This window comes from Myxocyprinus asiaticus, chromosome 28 (genome assembly GCF_019703515.2).
Source record: "Myxocyprinus asiaticus isolate MX2 ecotype Aquarium Trade chromosome 28, UBuf_Myxa_2, whole genome shotgun sequence".
Classification (NCBI taxonomy): Eukaryota; Metazoa; Chordata; class Actinopteri; order Cypriniformes; family Catostomidae; genus Myxocyprinus; species Myxocyprinus asiaticus.
In genome coordinates, this window is record NC_059371.1 from 45,966,291 (window position 1) to 45,984,074 (window position 17,784).

The 17,784-nt window shown below is 40.5% G+C and overlaps 1 protein-coding gene across 3 annotated transcripts in view; it reads right to left on the reverse strand.

Moving 5' to 3' along the window:
- The window catches only part of LOC127419550 (atrial natriuretic peptide-converting enzyme-like), an 84,243-nt gene that overhangs the window by 30,663 nt on the left and 35,796 nt on the right, over positions 1 to 17,784 (reverse strand). The window contains exons 10-16 of one of the 3 annotated variants that reach the window (XM_051661047.1): positions 9,724 to 9,846; positions 8,798 to 8,905; positions 7,728 to 7,959; positions 5,661 to 5,806; positions 5,343 to 5,417; positions 2,106 to 2,219; positions 1,814 to 1,924 (exon numbers count right to left, since the gene is read on the reverse strand). In XM_051661047.1, the coding sequence (XP_051517007.1) occupies positions 1,814 to 1,924; positions 2,106 to 2,219; positions 5,343 to 5,417; positions 5,661 to 5,806; positions 7,728 to 7,959; positions 8,798 to 8,905; positions 9,724 to 9,846 (909 nt within the window). Of the gene's footprint in view, positions 1 to 1,813; positions 1,925 to 2,105; positions 2,220 to 5,342; positions 5,451 to 5,660; positions 5,807 to 7,727; positions 7,960 to 8,797; positions 8,906 to 9,723; positions 9,847 to 17,784 lie in introns of all 3 variants that reach the window. The other 2 variants (XM_051661046.1, XM_051661048.1) reach the window with 2 other exon arrangements.

A 17,784-nucleotide genomic window follows, 5' to 3' on the forward strand; every position in this document is an offset into this window, starting at 1 on the left:
CCTGACTCCTTAATACATCCTCCATATATCAAAGCACCATCTGTTTGTGTTTCAAAGCTGCTTAAGATTTATACAAATACATACACACACACACACACACAAACACACACTCACACATTCACTTACACACACACACTCACACACACTCACACACACACACACTCACACACACAGACACACACACACACACACACACACACACACACACACACACACACACACACATATGTTGGTGCAGTTATCATTATGAGGACTCTCCATAGACATAATGATTTTTATTCTGTACAAACTATAGATTCTATCCCCTAACCCTAACCCTACCCCTAAACCTAACACAAAAAACTTTCTGCATTTTTACATTTTCAATAAAACATCGTTTAGTATGTTTTATAAGTGATTTAAATTATGGGGACACTAGAAATGTCCTCATAAACCACATTTATAGCATAATACCCTTGTAATTACCAGTTTATAACCTAAAAAAAAGTCCTCACTCACTCACGCACGCACGCACGCACGCACGCACGCACTCACGCACTCACGCACGCACGCACGCACTCACGCACGCACGCACTCACTCACGCACTCACTCACTCACTCACGCATCACTCACTCACTCACGCACGCACGCACGCACGCACGCACGCACGCACGCACGCACGCACGCACTCACGCACTCACGCACTCACCCACGCACTCACGCACTCACGCACTCACTCACTCACGCACGCACTCACGCACGCACTCACGCACTCACGCACGCACTCACGCACGCACTCACTCACGCACGCACATAAACTATGAAGTGCTGAAAACAACATTGTGGACTTCTCTGCTGCCAGTTCTCTATTGAAATCAGGAAACATCCGTCCAAACATCTGGACTGTTCCTCTGGCACACACTGACCCGAGAGCATCATGTCCTCCAGTTCTTCAACTCTTTCTCATGTCATTACGAGATATTTATTTATTTATTTTTTCATTCACCCATCTTGTAGACTCTGTCTGATGTCTTCTCACATTCAGGACTTCCAGGTGTGTTCAAACATTTGATGCCATTGTAGATGATTCAGTGTGTACTCCATTCAGCAGATGATTTTTCATGCAAAGCAACATGTAGAAAAATCCCACTGGAATAACCTTTGCTTCATTAGTCACCTCTGCTGGAGTTTAAAGCTGAAACCTTTGGGTTTTTGGATGTTTAAGCTCCTTTGAAGCCTTCCTGACCATGACAGCACAGCTCCTCCAGACCTCAGTCCAGAACATTTCAGAACATTCAGCAATCTAATTGCTATCCGATTGCATAAGCAGATTCCATTTACACTTAGCCACATCAATCCGCCAAACGGATATAAATCCGATCTTCAATTCCCGCACTATATGCAAATAAAACAGAGTTCACTTCCATGATTATACTAATGCTGGGCAGCGAATTGAAAAGATATGATTTATTATTTGATTCCAAGTGACTGCCCCGCGCATGTGTGTGCACGTTGTGTATTGTAGGGCATTTACACTTGGTCTTTTCATGATCTAATAGCTGTTCTTTGTTGAACGATAGACTGCGACCTGACTGATATGATCAGCGCCCCCTTCTGTCCACAGAACGTTTGTGTGCTGATTGTACAGCTTCATTCAAACACACTTACACACACATCAGTCTGTTGGCAGTTGTTGTGAGCTTTGATTTGTCTTCTGTTGGAGCAGCACATGGCGTTTCATCACAACTTTATGTCATTAATGTGATTTCAACATCAGTGTTAATGTAAAGATTTAGAGAGATAAAGGGAGGATTAATTGATAGAGTGTCTAACCACAGTTCCATTCGTCAGAGCTGTCAGGGCAATGCTTCCTGCCATCACACCACAGCGACCGATGAACACACTCATGATTATTACACTCCAGCTCATGACTGCTGCACACCGCTGAAACACACAAACACACACTGATTATTACACACTGCTGAAACACATTATAATTCTTCATCTGACACCATCAATGAGACAAAGGCACATCAGGTATCAAATATAAGATGATTAACATCAACTTTACCACAAGCATTACTACAGCAACATTTACACATTCACATTTGTCTGGTTCACTCACAGCAGTTGTGCTCGTCCTCCATCAGGCTGCAGTCTGGGAATCCATCACAGATCATGTTGTGATTGATGCAGGTTTTGTCTCCAGGACATTCCCATAATCCTCGCTCCACACAGCCTACACACACACACACACACACACACACACACACACACACACACGTTTACTTAGCTAACTAATTGAGTACATATAACTTTAGGTTACTCACATAACTCCAGTTCTTTGATAACCGGAGTGAGGTATCTTATTAAGGAGAATTGCCTTGGGCGTGTTCGATCCTGGAAGCACCAATGACACCACGTCTGTCAGTTGACAGACCAATCAGAGCATTGATAAGGGAGCCCCACCTCCCTTATATAAGACACTGCCCTAGGTCCCTTCATTCTCCGCATATCTCTTCTCCATGCAACTGTTAGGAGGGAAGTGTGGTGAGATACCTCACTGCTGTTATCAGAGAACCGGGGTTAAATGAGTAACCTAAGGTTCTCTTTCTGACATTCGTTCAGTATCTCACTAAGGGATATAGCCAACTCCCGTATTGCAGATATGCTGTCCGAAGCAGACCAGTCAAACTACTTGTAGCGTCTGATGTACAAGAACCCAATCAAATTCCCAAAGGATGGATAGGGGAAAACAAAGAACACACTTATTGTTGTTTTGTGTTTTTTTAATACACAGACAGACTGACTTCCCACACCAAGGACTGAATGAGCCAATGACAGCTCTGTAATATCCAGTCCATAAAATCAGACAAATGGGTAAGGTGACACCCAATTTACTGCCGCACAAATGTCCTGGACTGAAACACCCCTAAACTGCGCACACAAGGTGGCTATGCCTCTGGTAGAATGAGTTCTCAAACCCTTCGGAGGTCACAACCCCAGACTATTATAACTTAATATAGTAGCCTCCACTACCCAATGAGACAGGCGCTGTCATAATATGGGTCTGCCTTTACAAGAATCAGCCCACGAAATGAAAAACTGATTACTCCTCCTTAATGTCTTTGTTCTTTCCACGTACAAACGTAGAGTACAAACTGGACACAAACAGTGAAGCCGCTTGTTCTCCGATGAGATAAAAGGTGGCAAGTGAAAAGCCAGCAAGTCCAACAGCTATGTGCGGAGTTGCTCACCTTAGGCACAAAGAGTCACTCATCTTAAGAGTCACTCTCGACAAATCCACAGCAAGGCACATACAACAGTGATGAACCAACAGAGCATGGAGTTCACTAACCTGCTTCGCAGTCGTCAGAGCCAATAGAAAGCTGCCTTTAGCAATAGGAGCTTTAATTCTATAGTTTCCACAGGCTCAAAGGGAGGCAGAGAAAACGCGTTCAGGACCAAGGACAGATCCCATTATGGAACCAATGGTTTTAACACCCTATTTAAAAGCCGAGTGCCCCTCATAAACCTGAAAACAAGCGGGTGTTGACCCATTGCATTAGAGCCAATTCCCACATGACAAGCCGATATGGCAGCAAGATAAAATGGTACAAATGGTAGAAAAGGCTCTGCCTTCATCCAAATGTTCCTGAAGAAAACACAAAACATCTGCCACCAAACATAAAAATGGAACAATGTGTCTGTGTGCACACCTTTGCTCAATCACACTCCATTTTCGATCGTACACGGAGCACGTTGAGGCAGCCCTCGCGCTTTGAATTGTATTAAAAAATGAAATCTTTCCCCCAGTGCTTGTGACAGCATATCCCTGCATAGCGTGAGGGGCCAGGCTGGCCGCACAAGAGTTGTATTATCTTTGCCAGCCACATTTTCCCCGGCCAGTTTAGGGCGATCAGTATGGCTAAGTGACTGTATTCTCTTACTCTTCTTAGAGTTGGAATGATTAAACTCAGTGGGGGAAATGTGTAAAGTAGCGCGTTTGGCCACGGATGCACCTATAGGAGCACCATCTCTTGGCAGAGATGAACAGAGGGCAATGAGAGTCTCCCCATCTTTTTTCTCAAACTGCACTGCTGCCACATTGTAGATACCGTAGCCCCAAAAAGGGCTTTCGGTTCCACTGGGGTGTCCAGGAAGTTTGTCTTCTCCCTCTCAGACAAGCTCACAGAGCCCCAGCCAAAGAGCCCCTTTGCCCAAGACGGCTAGACACCATGGTGTGGCCACAGCTCTAGACAGCTCCTCTAGATGTGCGTAGGTTGAGATTTGTAATGACGCAGATCTCTTCCCACAAAGCTGCGTCCGGCACCCCATCGTTAATATGCCGCCCCATCTCCTCCGTCAGCTCATCCTGATACGCTGTGAGGAACAAGGTGGCATTAAGAGCCCTTACAGTTAAGGCTGAAGATTGGTAGATCTTCTGATAAATGGAGGCCGACAATCTCTCCATCCGTCCTGGCAATGAAGGGGGAGTGGACAAAAAGCCACCCGATAATCAGGGTGGAGGTGAATCGCCACCGATGTCTCAATCGGAGTGGGGCTGGACATCCCCAGATCCTCCATCTTGTGCACATCCAGCCTAGGGAAACCTTTAACAGGCACTCTATGAGAAAACAGCTTGTCCCAAAAACAGCGCACCTCTGCGATACACGCTGGGATCAATTGTTTGAACAAGGCAGCACGAGATGGCAGATGTTTACCGTCATACAGATCTCTTTTCATACCCTATCCCACCTGCTGTGATGGCCAGTCAATGGAGAGTTTGGCCGCTGGCCGTCTGCACATTTCAGTAAGGTCCAGCACTCCCTGGACAGAAGAGGGGGACTCGTCCATCGCGTTGCCCAGCTGGGAAGGAGCATGAGCTGGAGTCTATCTCCACTGGGGACTCACACCCTTTATTTCCAACACTCGAAGTATGAACCGGGAACAATGCAGGCAACACTCGGGATTGCTGTGATTGGTCTGTCAGCTGACAGATGTTGTGTCATTGGTGCTTCCAGGATTGAACACGCCTGAGATGATTCCCCATAGTGAGATACTGAACGAATGTTAGAAAGTGAACAGAGTTTAATTGTTTTACATAAAGCTAAATGTAATTACTACAGACTAACCCCCCTAAAAGAAAACTTTTTGCATTTTTAGAATATTAATAATAATTACATTAAAAATAACTATAAAAATTATATAGGTATATAATGAATATTTTGTCCCCAAACACACCTGAAGTAGTGTTCTGCAACAGGAAGGGTAGTACTGTTCTCTCACTTTGAATATGTGAGTGTGTCGGTCTGTTTTGATCACATGCTTTGTAAATGTATGTGTGTGTGTTTTCACTGACCGCATGTTTCTTCATCACTATCGTCATCACAGTCTGTGTGTCCGTCACAGCGTTTGGATGAGAGCACACACCTCCCTGAACGACACTTGAAGTGACTGGGAGAACATTCTGACACAAACACAATCATCTAACCTCTCAAAAACTCAGAATACACACAGTCAAATGTGTTGAAGTCTTTATATTGCATCCAGCATGACTTTTATATAGTTTGGCGCTCTTGAGTATATTACATTGATGTATTAATTTTGTTATAATTCAGTAAGAGATTACATTTGTTCAGTCTAAACAAATGAAACTTTGGTTTATATATGAACTGACCATTCACATCGGGGTCAGGAAGCAGACAGGAAGTGTTTTTTTGACCTTCCTCTGGAAACTGAGCACAGTCTGTGTCCTCAGGCCACTGCAATCCCACGATCCCTAGCACTGACTCACAGCGCTCCTTTGAACTATGACAGAGAGACCTGACAAACACACACAAACACACACAATTATTACTGTATGCAGTTGATTTAGTTTGTCCTTTCAGCCCCATTTACAGTTAGTGTTAACCTCTTGAGACCTGAGCGTGACTGCTGTGTGCATTTTCCATTTCCTTTTTGATTTGTAACTAGTAGCACCCAATAAACAAGCAAACATGTTGGACTAAGTTGTGAAATTTTAAATAATACCAAGCTATAGAAAGATTTTTTTGTATGTTTCCAAGAGTGTTGGTTATTCATGTTTTTAAGACATTACAGCTGATTTTCTATACAGCTGCTTTAGGACAATGTGTATTGGGAAAAGCACAAATTAAAAACTATACAAATAAAAATGATGACTTGATTTTACTTTTGTTACAATGTTTTTTCTACTTTGGCCACAAAATCTCAATGTTCTCTCTTTGCACTGTCAAACAAACAAGTGATTGCCAGTGCTGAAGCATTTTATCAAACATAAATTACAGGGGTGTAACAGTTCACTCATCTCACGATTCGGTTTGGTTCAGTTTACGATTCTTTAAACTAAGGCTTATTCAAGAAAAGATAAGATTGAAAGTTTTATTATTATTACTTGTATTATATTTAAAGACATATGCAAAGCATGTAAGATGTAGCAGTGTTATTAAAAGTGCTATATGATCCATCAGAGATGTACTGGGATTAAAAATCATCCTAGAACACGGCAATGATGACACCAAATGGAAATATTAGCTAATAATTAGCTTTGCTGAAAATATGGCATAATGTTAGATTGTCTCTGTTGCACACTGTCTCTGATTACATACATTTAATATATTTTAAATTAAAGCTGTATTTTTCTAAAATAATACTGTCTCTGATTACATCTAAATACTATTTTCAGAAATATATATTTAATGGAAGTGCATGCTTATCCAGTTGAATTATGTCCCTACTTAAAACTCTACTGAAATGTACTGATCAAATCAGACATGATATTTGACATAGCAAAGCATTATTATACATATTCAGCATTATCTATCATAGATTAATATGGCACTATCATTAAACCTCCGTAAACGTTCATTTTCTCTTGCGCAGTCAGAGCAGATCACTTGGAGAAGCATCCTAATATGATCCTAAATCAAGATAGGAAGTTCTCTGTAATATGCCCCCAGATCCGTCCCGGCTAAAAAAGGCACTTCCCTCTCGCTCACATTCGCTCACATGGTTTCACTTTCAGTTCTCGCAGATTCAGCCAGTAATTGCATTTTAGAGCTCCTTTTGTGTATTGAAGCGATTTCCACGTGTATGCCTGCGTTACGTAGGTGTAGGACGTTGCACATATTTGATAAAGATGCTTGTAAAATTATTTAAAAACAAACAAACACTACCACCCCTGGAGTCTCGAGTTTGAATCCAGGGTGTGCTGAGTGACTCCAGCCAGGTCTCCTAAGCAACCAAATTGGCCCGGTTGCTAGGGAGGGTAGAGTCACATGGGGTAACCTCCTCGTGGTCGCTATAATGTGGTTCTCGCTCTCGGTGGGGCGCGTGGTGAGTTGTGTGTGGATGCAGCGGAGAATAGCGTGAAGCCTCCACACGCGCTACGTCTACGCGATAACATGCTCAACAAGTCAAGTGATAAGATGTGCGGATTGACGGTCTCAGACGCGGAGGCAGCGGAGATTCGTCCTCCGCTACCCGGATTGAGGCGAGTCACTATGCCACCACGAGGACTTAGAGTGCGTTGGGAATTGGGTATTCCAAATTGGGGAGAAAAGGGTGAAATAAGACAAACAAACCATCCAATCTCCACAATGCGTATTGTAACATTTTTGAACCACGGTGTATCGTGGCACAATACACCGTTACACCCCTATAAAATACACAAACACAAATAACGGCCAGTACACACACACACACACACACACACACACACACTGACCTGCAGGGCGGCACTCTCTGCTGTGTTATAGGGTCACACATCGGCACCAACACTGTGCACGCAAAGAACATGAGATATTTGTAGCAGTTGGTCTGAACGAGAGCAGGAAAGAGTGAAGACTCCCAGCTCACGGACGTTTCCTTCTGTGAGTGGTGACCCAGATAGTTTGGAAACCTGGTGAAGTTGTAGGGCAGATTCATACAGATCTCCAGAGAGATGGGCTCACAGCCACCTGACAAACACACACACACACACACACACATCATATTAAAACACACTATCATTTATAATTCTATTACACATCAATTCCAGCATCTCACATTCTCCTGCAGCACAGGAATATTCTTCCTCAATCATATTGTTGATGACACACAATCATAAAACTCATGTCAGATGTTCAGTTGAGGTCTGCTGCTCATTAAACTACAGATCAACACTGCAGTCAACTCACTGGTGAGAATTATTAGTGTTTGCTTTGTGGATCTTTTGTGCTGTTCCTCTAAACGAGGTTTTTGTGCCTTTAAATCAAAGGTCAGGGCTCAAATGTCAGCTGTTTGGTATCTACAGACAGTTGCTGTGTCCAAATATCCATACTTCCCTAACCCACCCTAACCCTAAACCTCAATATTCATAAAACAGTAGGCGAGAAATACCCGAATGACATACAACATCTGTAGATTGTGAAGTGGGCATCCACTGGACACTGTACTATCCCATAATGCCACAGGAGCTGAGGAGATGACACGTTCAAAGCGCTAAATTAAAAAATACGCCGGTGAACCGCGAGGCAGGTGGCTCTTTTTAACTGAAAGTGATAAACATACCAAGAAAGATGTTCCTTGTCTTAAATGTTGCTTGTTTAACAAAACCAGAGTCGATTATTTTCACAGTTGTTGTTATGTCATATATTCGGGTCATGGGTCAATACCCACATTGCCTGATGAAGTATGTCCACAATCTATTCACGCTAATCACATGCATACCTAAAGAGGCCGAAAAGTGCATCCTTCATCAAATACAGTACAAACTCTGACAGTGATGATTTCAGACGGAGCTAGTGTTTCACTCACTGCAGTTACTGCCAGTGTTGCGGAGGTCACAGGTAGCGTTTCCATGACAATCAGACGAGCAGGACGTGGAAATACAGCTGGGCTGTCCAGGAGGACACAAACCCTGAGCTATGATGAAAGACAGAGAGAGAGAGAGAGAGCTTTGAACTCTTACCAATCACAAGTGTTGTGTCTTCTGAGTTTGTTTACATGTGTGTGTGGCCCTGTTTCCACCTGGTATTAAGATGTGTTCTCGGCAATCCGATCACAAGTGGTCAGCCAAGACTAATTGCTGTTCCACCTGGTATTACCATGCATCTCAAATGCATCTGCTACAGTCACTTGTGTTCAGATTTCGAGGGGAGGGTCTCTGATCTCTGATTGACGAAATACATCAATCACTATGTAAAAAGTCAGAAAGACAAGGAAAGCACGAAAAAAACCGACGCACTCTTTCTCCCAGATGAAACTGAATCTAAGCACAAATGCACATTTTGAGCAGAACTGTCAGTTGTTTAAGCAGTGTAGTTGTGTTAGTTGAGCTTCAGATGTGTGTACTTGTCATCTCTGTCACTGCATGTTGATATCAGACACACTGAAGAAGTTCTGTGAAGTTCTTGCGCTTGTGTATTTATCTGCCTTTTATTTCCTTTTAAAGCCACACGTAACCGACACAGATTAAACTCTTGTTTTAGCACAGCGGTTGATTGACAGGTGAAGGGGTGAAGCTTCACTGCTGTCCCCAGATCAGGACGGATTAGTGTTTACAACGCAAATGTGATGCGGTCACATGCGTTTTCTATGACCTCTGTATGTGGTTTTAGTGATCAGAACACAAAACGTTTTGGACCCCGTTTACACCTTTATTTTACCGTGAACACTTATGCATTTTAATACTAGATGGAAACAGGGTCTCTGTGTGTGTATGTGTGTGTGTGTGTACTCACAGTGTTGATGTGTGCAGTTCTCTTCATCACTGCCGTCTTTACAGTCATCTTCACCATCACAGCGAAAGGCACTGGGAATACACAGACCATTCCTGCACTCCACTAAACCCTGAGACTTACACGCTAAACACACACCCACACACACACAGAATACAAACAGTCAAAGAGTGTATGTGCAGTGAGTGGGTGGTATACACTTGTGTACATGTAACATGTAGTAGGTGGCGTGCAGTATGTATGTTTCAGTGTATAGTAGGTGGTGATTATCCAGAAGGCAGTTCTTCACTGAGGTTCCCAGTCAGATGAACAGAACAGCCGTCTGTTGAAACACACGAGTCCACTTCCCACGACTACATCCAGACCACATTAAGCAAATCATTGACAGCTGTCAATCACGCTTCAGACAACACAGTGACAGACAGGAATCACAGCAAGCGGAACAAACTCCACATCCTGTTTGTCCTCATTAAATCACATGGAATTAGCCATCATCAGAGGTTTATCACATGACTGTCACTATATAAACCTGCATGGCAACAGGACTGAGGATGGGTTCAAAGGTCAGGGATGCCTGAAGGAGCTGGTGATGAGTAAGGAGATGATCACCAGTACGTTCATGCAGATTGAGCGGAGGACAATGACAATCGGTTATACCAACAGGACCTGCTGCCAAGACTGTTGTGGCTGCTGAATGTGTTTGAAGTCCCTTTAACATATGGGGAAGGAATGGAGAGCAAGATGAACAAGCAGCTCAGCAGGTGACCCACAATCAGCTGGGCTGGACATCTGGAGATCTTGCTAATCTTCTGTTGTGCAGGAGTTCAGAGTTACCAAGCGCTGGCTCGTCACAGCCTACAGGGACTCCCGAGATCACTGAGTTAAAGACAGCACGGATCAATGATATTGAGAACAATAACACGGTGTCAGTGCTCACAGCCTCCACTGAACAGAAGAAGAGTCCGTTTGTTAAGGAAGAACCCAGACCTTCAGGTCTGTCTACAGCAAGAATGACATCACTGCAGTCCGCCCAGCTGACTGTAGGGTGAGCATCCTAGGAGACACTGAAAACCTGAAGTGTGTGTGTTATGTAGTGTATAATGTGTGTAGTGTGTGTTATGTAGTGTATAATGTGTGTAGTGTATAGTGTGTGTTATGTAGTGTATAATGCGTGTAGTGTATAGTGTGTGTAGTGTGTGTTATGTAGTGTATAATGTGTGTAGTGTATAGTGTGTGTTATGTAGTGTATAATGTGTGTAGTGTATAGTGTGTGTTATGTAGTGTATAATGTGTGTAGTGTGTGTTATGTAGTGTATAATGTGTGTAGTGTGTGTTATGTAGTGTATAATGTGTGTAGTGTATAGTGTGTGTTATGTAGTGTATAATGCGTGTAGTGTATAGTGTGTGTTATGTAGTGTATAATGCGTGTAGTGTATAGTGTGTGTTATGTAGTGTATAATGCGTGTAGTGTGTGTTATGTAGTGTATAATGTGTGTAGTGTATAGTGTGTGTAGTGTGTGTTATGTAGTGTATAATGTGTGTAGTGTATAGTGTGTGTTATGTAGTGTATAATGCGTGTAGTGTATAGTGTGTGTAGTGTGTGTTATGTAGTGTATAATGTGTGTAGTGTGTGTTATGTAGTGTATAATGTGTGTAGTGTATAGTGTGTGTTATGTAGTGTATAATGTGTGTAGTGTATAGTGTGTGTAGTGTGTGTTATGTAGTGTATAATGTGTGTAGTGTATAGTGTGTGTTATGTAGTGTATAATGTGTGTAGTGTATAGTGTGTGTAGTGTGTGTTATGTAGTGTATAATGTGTGTAGTGTATAGTGTGTGTTATGTAGTGTATAATGCGTGTAGTGTATAGTGTGTGTTATGTAGTGTATAATGTGTGTAGTGTATAGTGTGTGTAGTGTGTGTTATGTAGTGTATAATGTGTGTAGTGTATAGTGTGTGTTATGTAGTGTATAATGCAGTGTATAATGTGTGTAGTGTGTGTTATGTAGTGTATAATGTGTGTAGTGTATAGTGTGTGTTATGTAGTGTATAATGTGTGTAGTGTATAGTGTGTGTTATGTAGTGTATAATGTGTGTAGTGTATAGTGTGTGTTATGTAGTGTATAATGTGTGTAGTGTATAGTGTGTGTTATGTAGTGTATAATGTGTGTAGTGTGTGTTACACTATATTGCCAAAAGTATTCGCTCACCCATCCAAATAATTGAATTCAGGTGTTCCAATCACTTCCATGGCCACAGGTGTATAAAATGAAGCACCTAGGCATGCAGACTGCTTCTACAAACATTTGTGAAAGAATGGGCCGCTCTCAGGAGCTCAGTGAATTCCAGCGTGGTACTGTGATAGGATGCCACCTGTGCAACAAGTCCAGTCGTGAAATTTCCTCGCTACTAAATATTCCACAGTCAACTGTCAGTGGTATTATAACAAAGTGGAAGCGATTGGGAATGACAGCAACTCAGCCACAAAGTGGTAGGCCATGTAAAATGACAGAGTGGGGTCAGCGGATGCTGAGGCGCATAGTGCGCAGAGGTCGCCAACTTTCTGCAGAGTCAATCGCTACAGACCTCCAAAGTTCATGTGGCCTTCAGATTAGCTCAAGAACAGTGCGTAGAGAGCTTCATGGAATGGGTTTCCATGGTCGAGCAGCTGCATCCAAGCCATACATCACCAAGTGCAATGCAAAGCTTCGGATGCAGTGGTGTAAAGCACGCCGCCACTGGACTCTAGAGCAGTGGAGACGCGTTCTCTGGAGTGACGAATCACGCTTCTCCATCTGGCAATCTGATGGACGAGTCTGGGTTTGGCGGTTGCCAGGAGAACGGTACTTGTCTGACTGCATTGTGCCAACTGTGAAGTTTGGTGGAGGGGGGATTATGGTGTGTGGTTGTTTTTCAGGAGCTGGGCTTGGCCCCTTAGTTCCAGTGAAAGGAACTCTGAATGCTTCAGCATACCAAGAGATTTTGGACAATTCCATGCTCCCAACTTTGTGGGAACAGTTTGGGGATGGCCCCTTCCTGTTCCAACATGACTGCGCACCAGTGCACAAAGCAAGGTCCATAAAGACATGGATGAGCGAGTTTGGTGTGGAAGAACTTGACTGGCCTGCACAGAGTCCTGACCTCAACCCGATAGAGCACCTTTGGGATGAATTAGAGCGAAGACTGCGAGCCAGGCCTTCTCGTCCAACATCAGTGTCTGACCTCACAAATGCGCTTCTGGAAGAATGGTCAAAAATTCCCATAAACACACTCCTAAACCTTGTGGAAAGCCTTCCCAGAAGAGTTGAAGCTGTTATAGCTGCAAAGGGTGGGCCGCCGTCATATTAAACCCTATGGATTAAGAATGGGATGTCACTTAAGTTCATATGCGTCTAAAGGCAGATGAGCGAATACTTTTGGCAATATAGTGTATGTAGTGTATAATGTGTGTAGTCTATAGTGTGTGTTATGTAGTGTGTAGTGTTTAATGTGTGTAGTGTAAAGTGTGTGTTATGTAGTGTGTAGTGTTTAATGTGTGTAGTGTATAGTGTGTGTAGTGTGTGTTATGTAGTGTATAATGTGTGTAGTGTATAGTGTGTAGTGTATAGTGTGTGTTATGTAGTGTATAATGTGTGTAGTGTATAGTGTGTGTTATGTAGTGTATAATGTGTGTAGTGTGTGTTATGTAGTGTATAATGTGTGTAGTGTATAGTGTGTGTTATGTAGTGTATAATGCGTGTAGTGTATAGTGTGTGTTATGTAGTGTATAATGTGTGTAGTGTATAGTGTGTGTTATGTAGTGTATAATGCGTGTAGTGTATAGTGTGTGTTATGTAGTGTATAATGTGTGTAGTGTATAGTGTGTGTTATGTAGTGTATAATGCGTGTAGTGTATAGTGTGTGTAGTGTGTGTTATGTAGTGTATAATGTGTGTAGTGTATAGTGTGTGTTATGTAGTGTATAATGTGTGTTATGTAGTGTATAATGCGTGTAGTGTATAGTGTGTGTTATGTAGTGTATAATGTGTGTAGTGTGTGTTATGTAGTGTATAATGTGTGTAGTGTATAGTGTATAATGCGTGTAGTGTGTAGTGTGTGTTATGTAGTGTATAATGCGTGTAGTGTATAGTGTGTGTTATGTAGTGTATAATGCGTGTAGTGTATAGTGTGTGTTATGTAGTGTATAATGCGTGTAGTGTATAGTGTGTGTTATGTAGTGTATAATGCGTGTAGTGTATAGTGTGTGTTATGTAGTGTATAATGCGTGTAGTGTATAGTGTGTGTAGTGTGTGTTATGTAGTGTATAATGTGTGTAGTGTGTGTTATGTAGTGTATAATGTGTGTAGTGTATAGTGTGTGTTATGTAGTGTATAATGTGTGTAGTGTGTAGTGTGTGTTATGTAGTGTATAATGTGTGTAGTGTGTGTTATGTAGTGTATAATGTGTGTAGTGTATAGTGTGTGTTATGTAGTGTGTAGTGTTTAATGTAAGTAGTGTAAAGTGTGTGTTATGTCGTGTGTAATGTGTGTAATACATAGTGTGTGTTGTGTAGTGTGTAGTGTTTAATGTGTGTAGTGTAAAGTGTGTGTTATGTAGTGTGTAGTGTATAATGTGTGTAGTGTATAGTGTGTGTTATATCGTGTGTAATGTGTGTAGTGTATAGTGTGTGTAGTGTATAGTGTGTGTTATGTAGTGTATAATGTGTGTAGTGTGTGTTATGTAGTGTTTAATGTGTGTAGTGTAAAGTGTGTGTTATGTCGTGTGTAATGTGTGTAGTGTGTGTTATGTAGTGTATAAAGTGTGTAGTGTATATTGTGTGTTATGTAGTGTATAATGTGTGTAGTGTATAATGTGTGTAATGTAGTGTATAATGTGTGTAGTGTATAATGTGTGTTATGTAGTGTATAAAGTGTGTAGTGTATAGTGTGTGTTATGTAGTGTATAATGTGTGTAGTGTGTAGTGTGTGTTATGTAGTGTATAATGTGTGTTGTGTAGTGTATAATGTGTGTTATGTAGTGTATAATGTGTGTAGTGTATAGTGTGTGTTATGTAGTGTATAGTGTGTATTATGTAGTGTATAGTGTGTATTATGTAGTGTATAGTGTGTGTTATGTCGTGTATAGTGTGTTATGTAGTGTATAGTGTGTGTTATGTAGTGTATAGTGTGTATTATGTAGTGTATAGTGTGTGTTATGTCGTGTATAGTGTGTTATGTAGTGTATAGTGTGTGTTATGTAGTGTATAGTGTGTATTATGTAGTGTATAGTGTGTTATGTCGTGTATAGTGTGTATTATGTAGTGTATAGTGTGTTATGTCGTGTATAGTGTGTTATGTAGTGTATAGTGTGTTATGTCGTGTATAGTGTGTTATGTCATGTGTAGTATGTTGTGTGTAGTATATAGTGTGTGTTATGTAGTGTATAATGTGTGTAGTGTATAGTGTGTGTTATGTAGTGTATAGTGTGTATTATGTAGTGTATAGTGTGTATTATGTAGTGTATAGTGTGTGTTACGTCGTGTATAGTGTGTGTTATGTCGTGTATAGTGTGTATTATGTAGTGTATAGTGTGTATTATGTAGTGTATAGTGTGTTATGTAGTGTATAGTGTGTTATGTCGTGTATAGTGTGTATTATGTAGTGTATAGTGTGTATTATGTAGTGTATAGTGTGTAATGTAGTGTATAATGTGTGTTGTGTAGTGTATAATGTGTGTAGTGTATAATGTGTGTTATGTAGTGTATAAAGTGTGTAGTGTATAGTGTGTGTTATGTAGTGTATAATGTGTGTAGTGTGTAGTGTGTGTTATGTAGTGTATAATGTGTGTTGTGTAGTGTATAATGTGTGTAGTGTATAGTGTGTGTTATGTAGTGTATAGTGTGTATTATGTAGTGTATAGTGTGTATTATGTAGTGTATAGTGTGTGTTATGTCGTGTATAGTGTGTTATGTAGTGTATAGTGTGTGTTATGTAGTGTATAGTGTGTATTATGTAGTATATAGTGTGTGTTATGTCGTGTATAGTGTGTTATGTAGTGTATAGTGTGTGTTATGTAGTGTATAATGTGTGTAGTGTGTGTTATGTAGTGTATAATGTGTGTTGTGTAGTGTATAATGTGTGTTATGTAGTGTATAATGCGTGTAGTGTATAATGTGTGTAGTGTGTGTTATGTAGTGTATAATGTGTGTAGTGTATAGTGTGTGTTATGTAGTGTATAATGTGTGTAGTGTATAGTGTGTGTTATGTAGTGTATAGTGTGTATTATGTAGTGTATAGTGTGTATTATGTAGTGTATAGTGTGTGTTATGTAGTGTATAGTGTGTATTATGTAGTGTATAGTGTGTGTTATGTCATGTGTAGTGTGTTATGTAGTGTATAGTGTGTGTTATGTAGTGTATAGTGTGTGTTATGTCATGTGTAGTGTGTTATGTAGTGTATAGTGTGTATTATGTAGTGTATAGTGTGTGTTATGTAGTGTATAGTGTGTGTTATGTCATGTGTAGTGTGTTATGTAGTGTATAGTGTGTATTATGTAGTGTATAGTGTGTATTATGTAGTGTATAGTGTGTGTTATGTAGTGTATAGTGTGTGTTATGTAGTGTATAGTGTGTGTTATGTAGTGTATAGTGTGTATTATGTAGTGTATAGTGTGTTATGTCGTGTATAGTGTGTATTATGTAGTGTATAGTGTGTTATGTAGTGTATAGTGTGTTATGTCGTGTATAGTGTGTATTATGTAGTGTATAGTGTGTATTATGTAGTGTATAGTGTGTATTATGTAGTGTATAGTGTGTAATGTAGTGTATAATGTGTGTTGTGTAGTGTATAATGTGTGTAGTGTATAATGTGTGTTATGTAGTGTATAAAGTGTGTAGTGTATAGTGTGTGTTATGTAGTGTATAATGTGTGTAGTGTGTGTTATGTAGTGTATAATGTGTGTTGTGTAGTGTATAATGTGTGTTATGTAGTGTATAATGTGTGTAGTGTATAGTGTGTATTATGTAGTGTATAGTGTGTATTATGTAGTGTATAGTGTGTGTTATGTCGTGTATAGTGTGTTATGTAGTGTATAGTGTGTGTTATGTAGTGTATAGTGTGTATTATGTAGTGTATAGTGTGTGTTATGTCGTGTATAGTGTGTTATGTAGTGTATAGTGTGTGTTATGTAGTGTATAATGTGTGTAGTGTGTAGTGTGTGTTATGTAGTGTATAATGTGTGTTGTGTAGTGTATAATGTGTGTTATGTAGTGTATAATGCGTGTAGTGTATAATGTGTGTAGTGTGTGTTATGTAGTGTATAATGTGTGTAGTGTATAGTGTGTGTTATGTAGTGTATAATGTGTGTAGTGTGTAGTGTGTGTTATGTAGTGTATAATGTGTGTTGTGTAGTGTATAATGTGTGTTATGTAGTGTATAATGTGTGTAGTGTATAGTGTGTGTTATGTAGTGTATAATGTGTGTAGTGTATAGTGTGTATTATGTAGTGTATAGTGTGTATTATGTAGTGTATAGTGTGTGTTATGTAGTGTATAGTGTGTATTATGTAGTGTATAGTGTGTGTTATGTCATGTGTAGTGTGTTATGTAGTGTATAGTGTGTGTTATGTAGTGTATAGTGTGTGTTATGTCATGTGTAGTGTGTTATGTAGTGTATAGTGTGTATTATGTAGTGTATAGTGTGTGTTATGTAGTGTATAGTGTGTATTATGTAGTGTATAGTGTGTGTTATGTAGTGTATAGTGTGTGTTATGTAGTGTATAGTGTGTTATGTCGTGTATAGTGTGTATTATGTAGTGTATAGTGTGTTATGTCGTGTATAGTGTGTTATGTAGTGTATAGTGTGTTATGTCGTGTATAGTGTGTTATGTCATGTGTAGTATGTTGTGTGTAGTATATAGTGTGTGTTATGTAGTGTATAATGTGTGTAGTGTATAGTGTGTGTTATGTAGTGTATAGTGTGTATTATGTAGTGTATAGTGTGTATTATGTAGTGTATAGTGTGTATTGTGTAGTGTATAGTGTGTATTATGTAGTGTATAGTGTGTGTTGTGTAGTGTATAATGTGTGTAG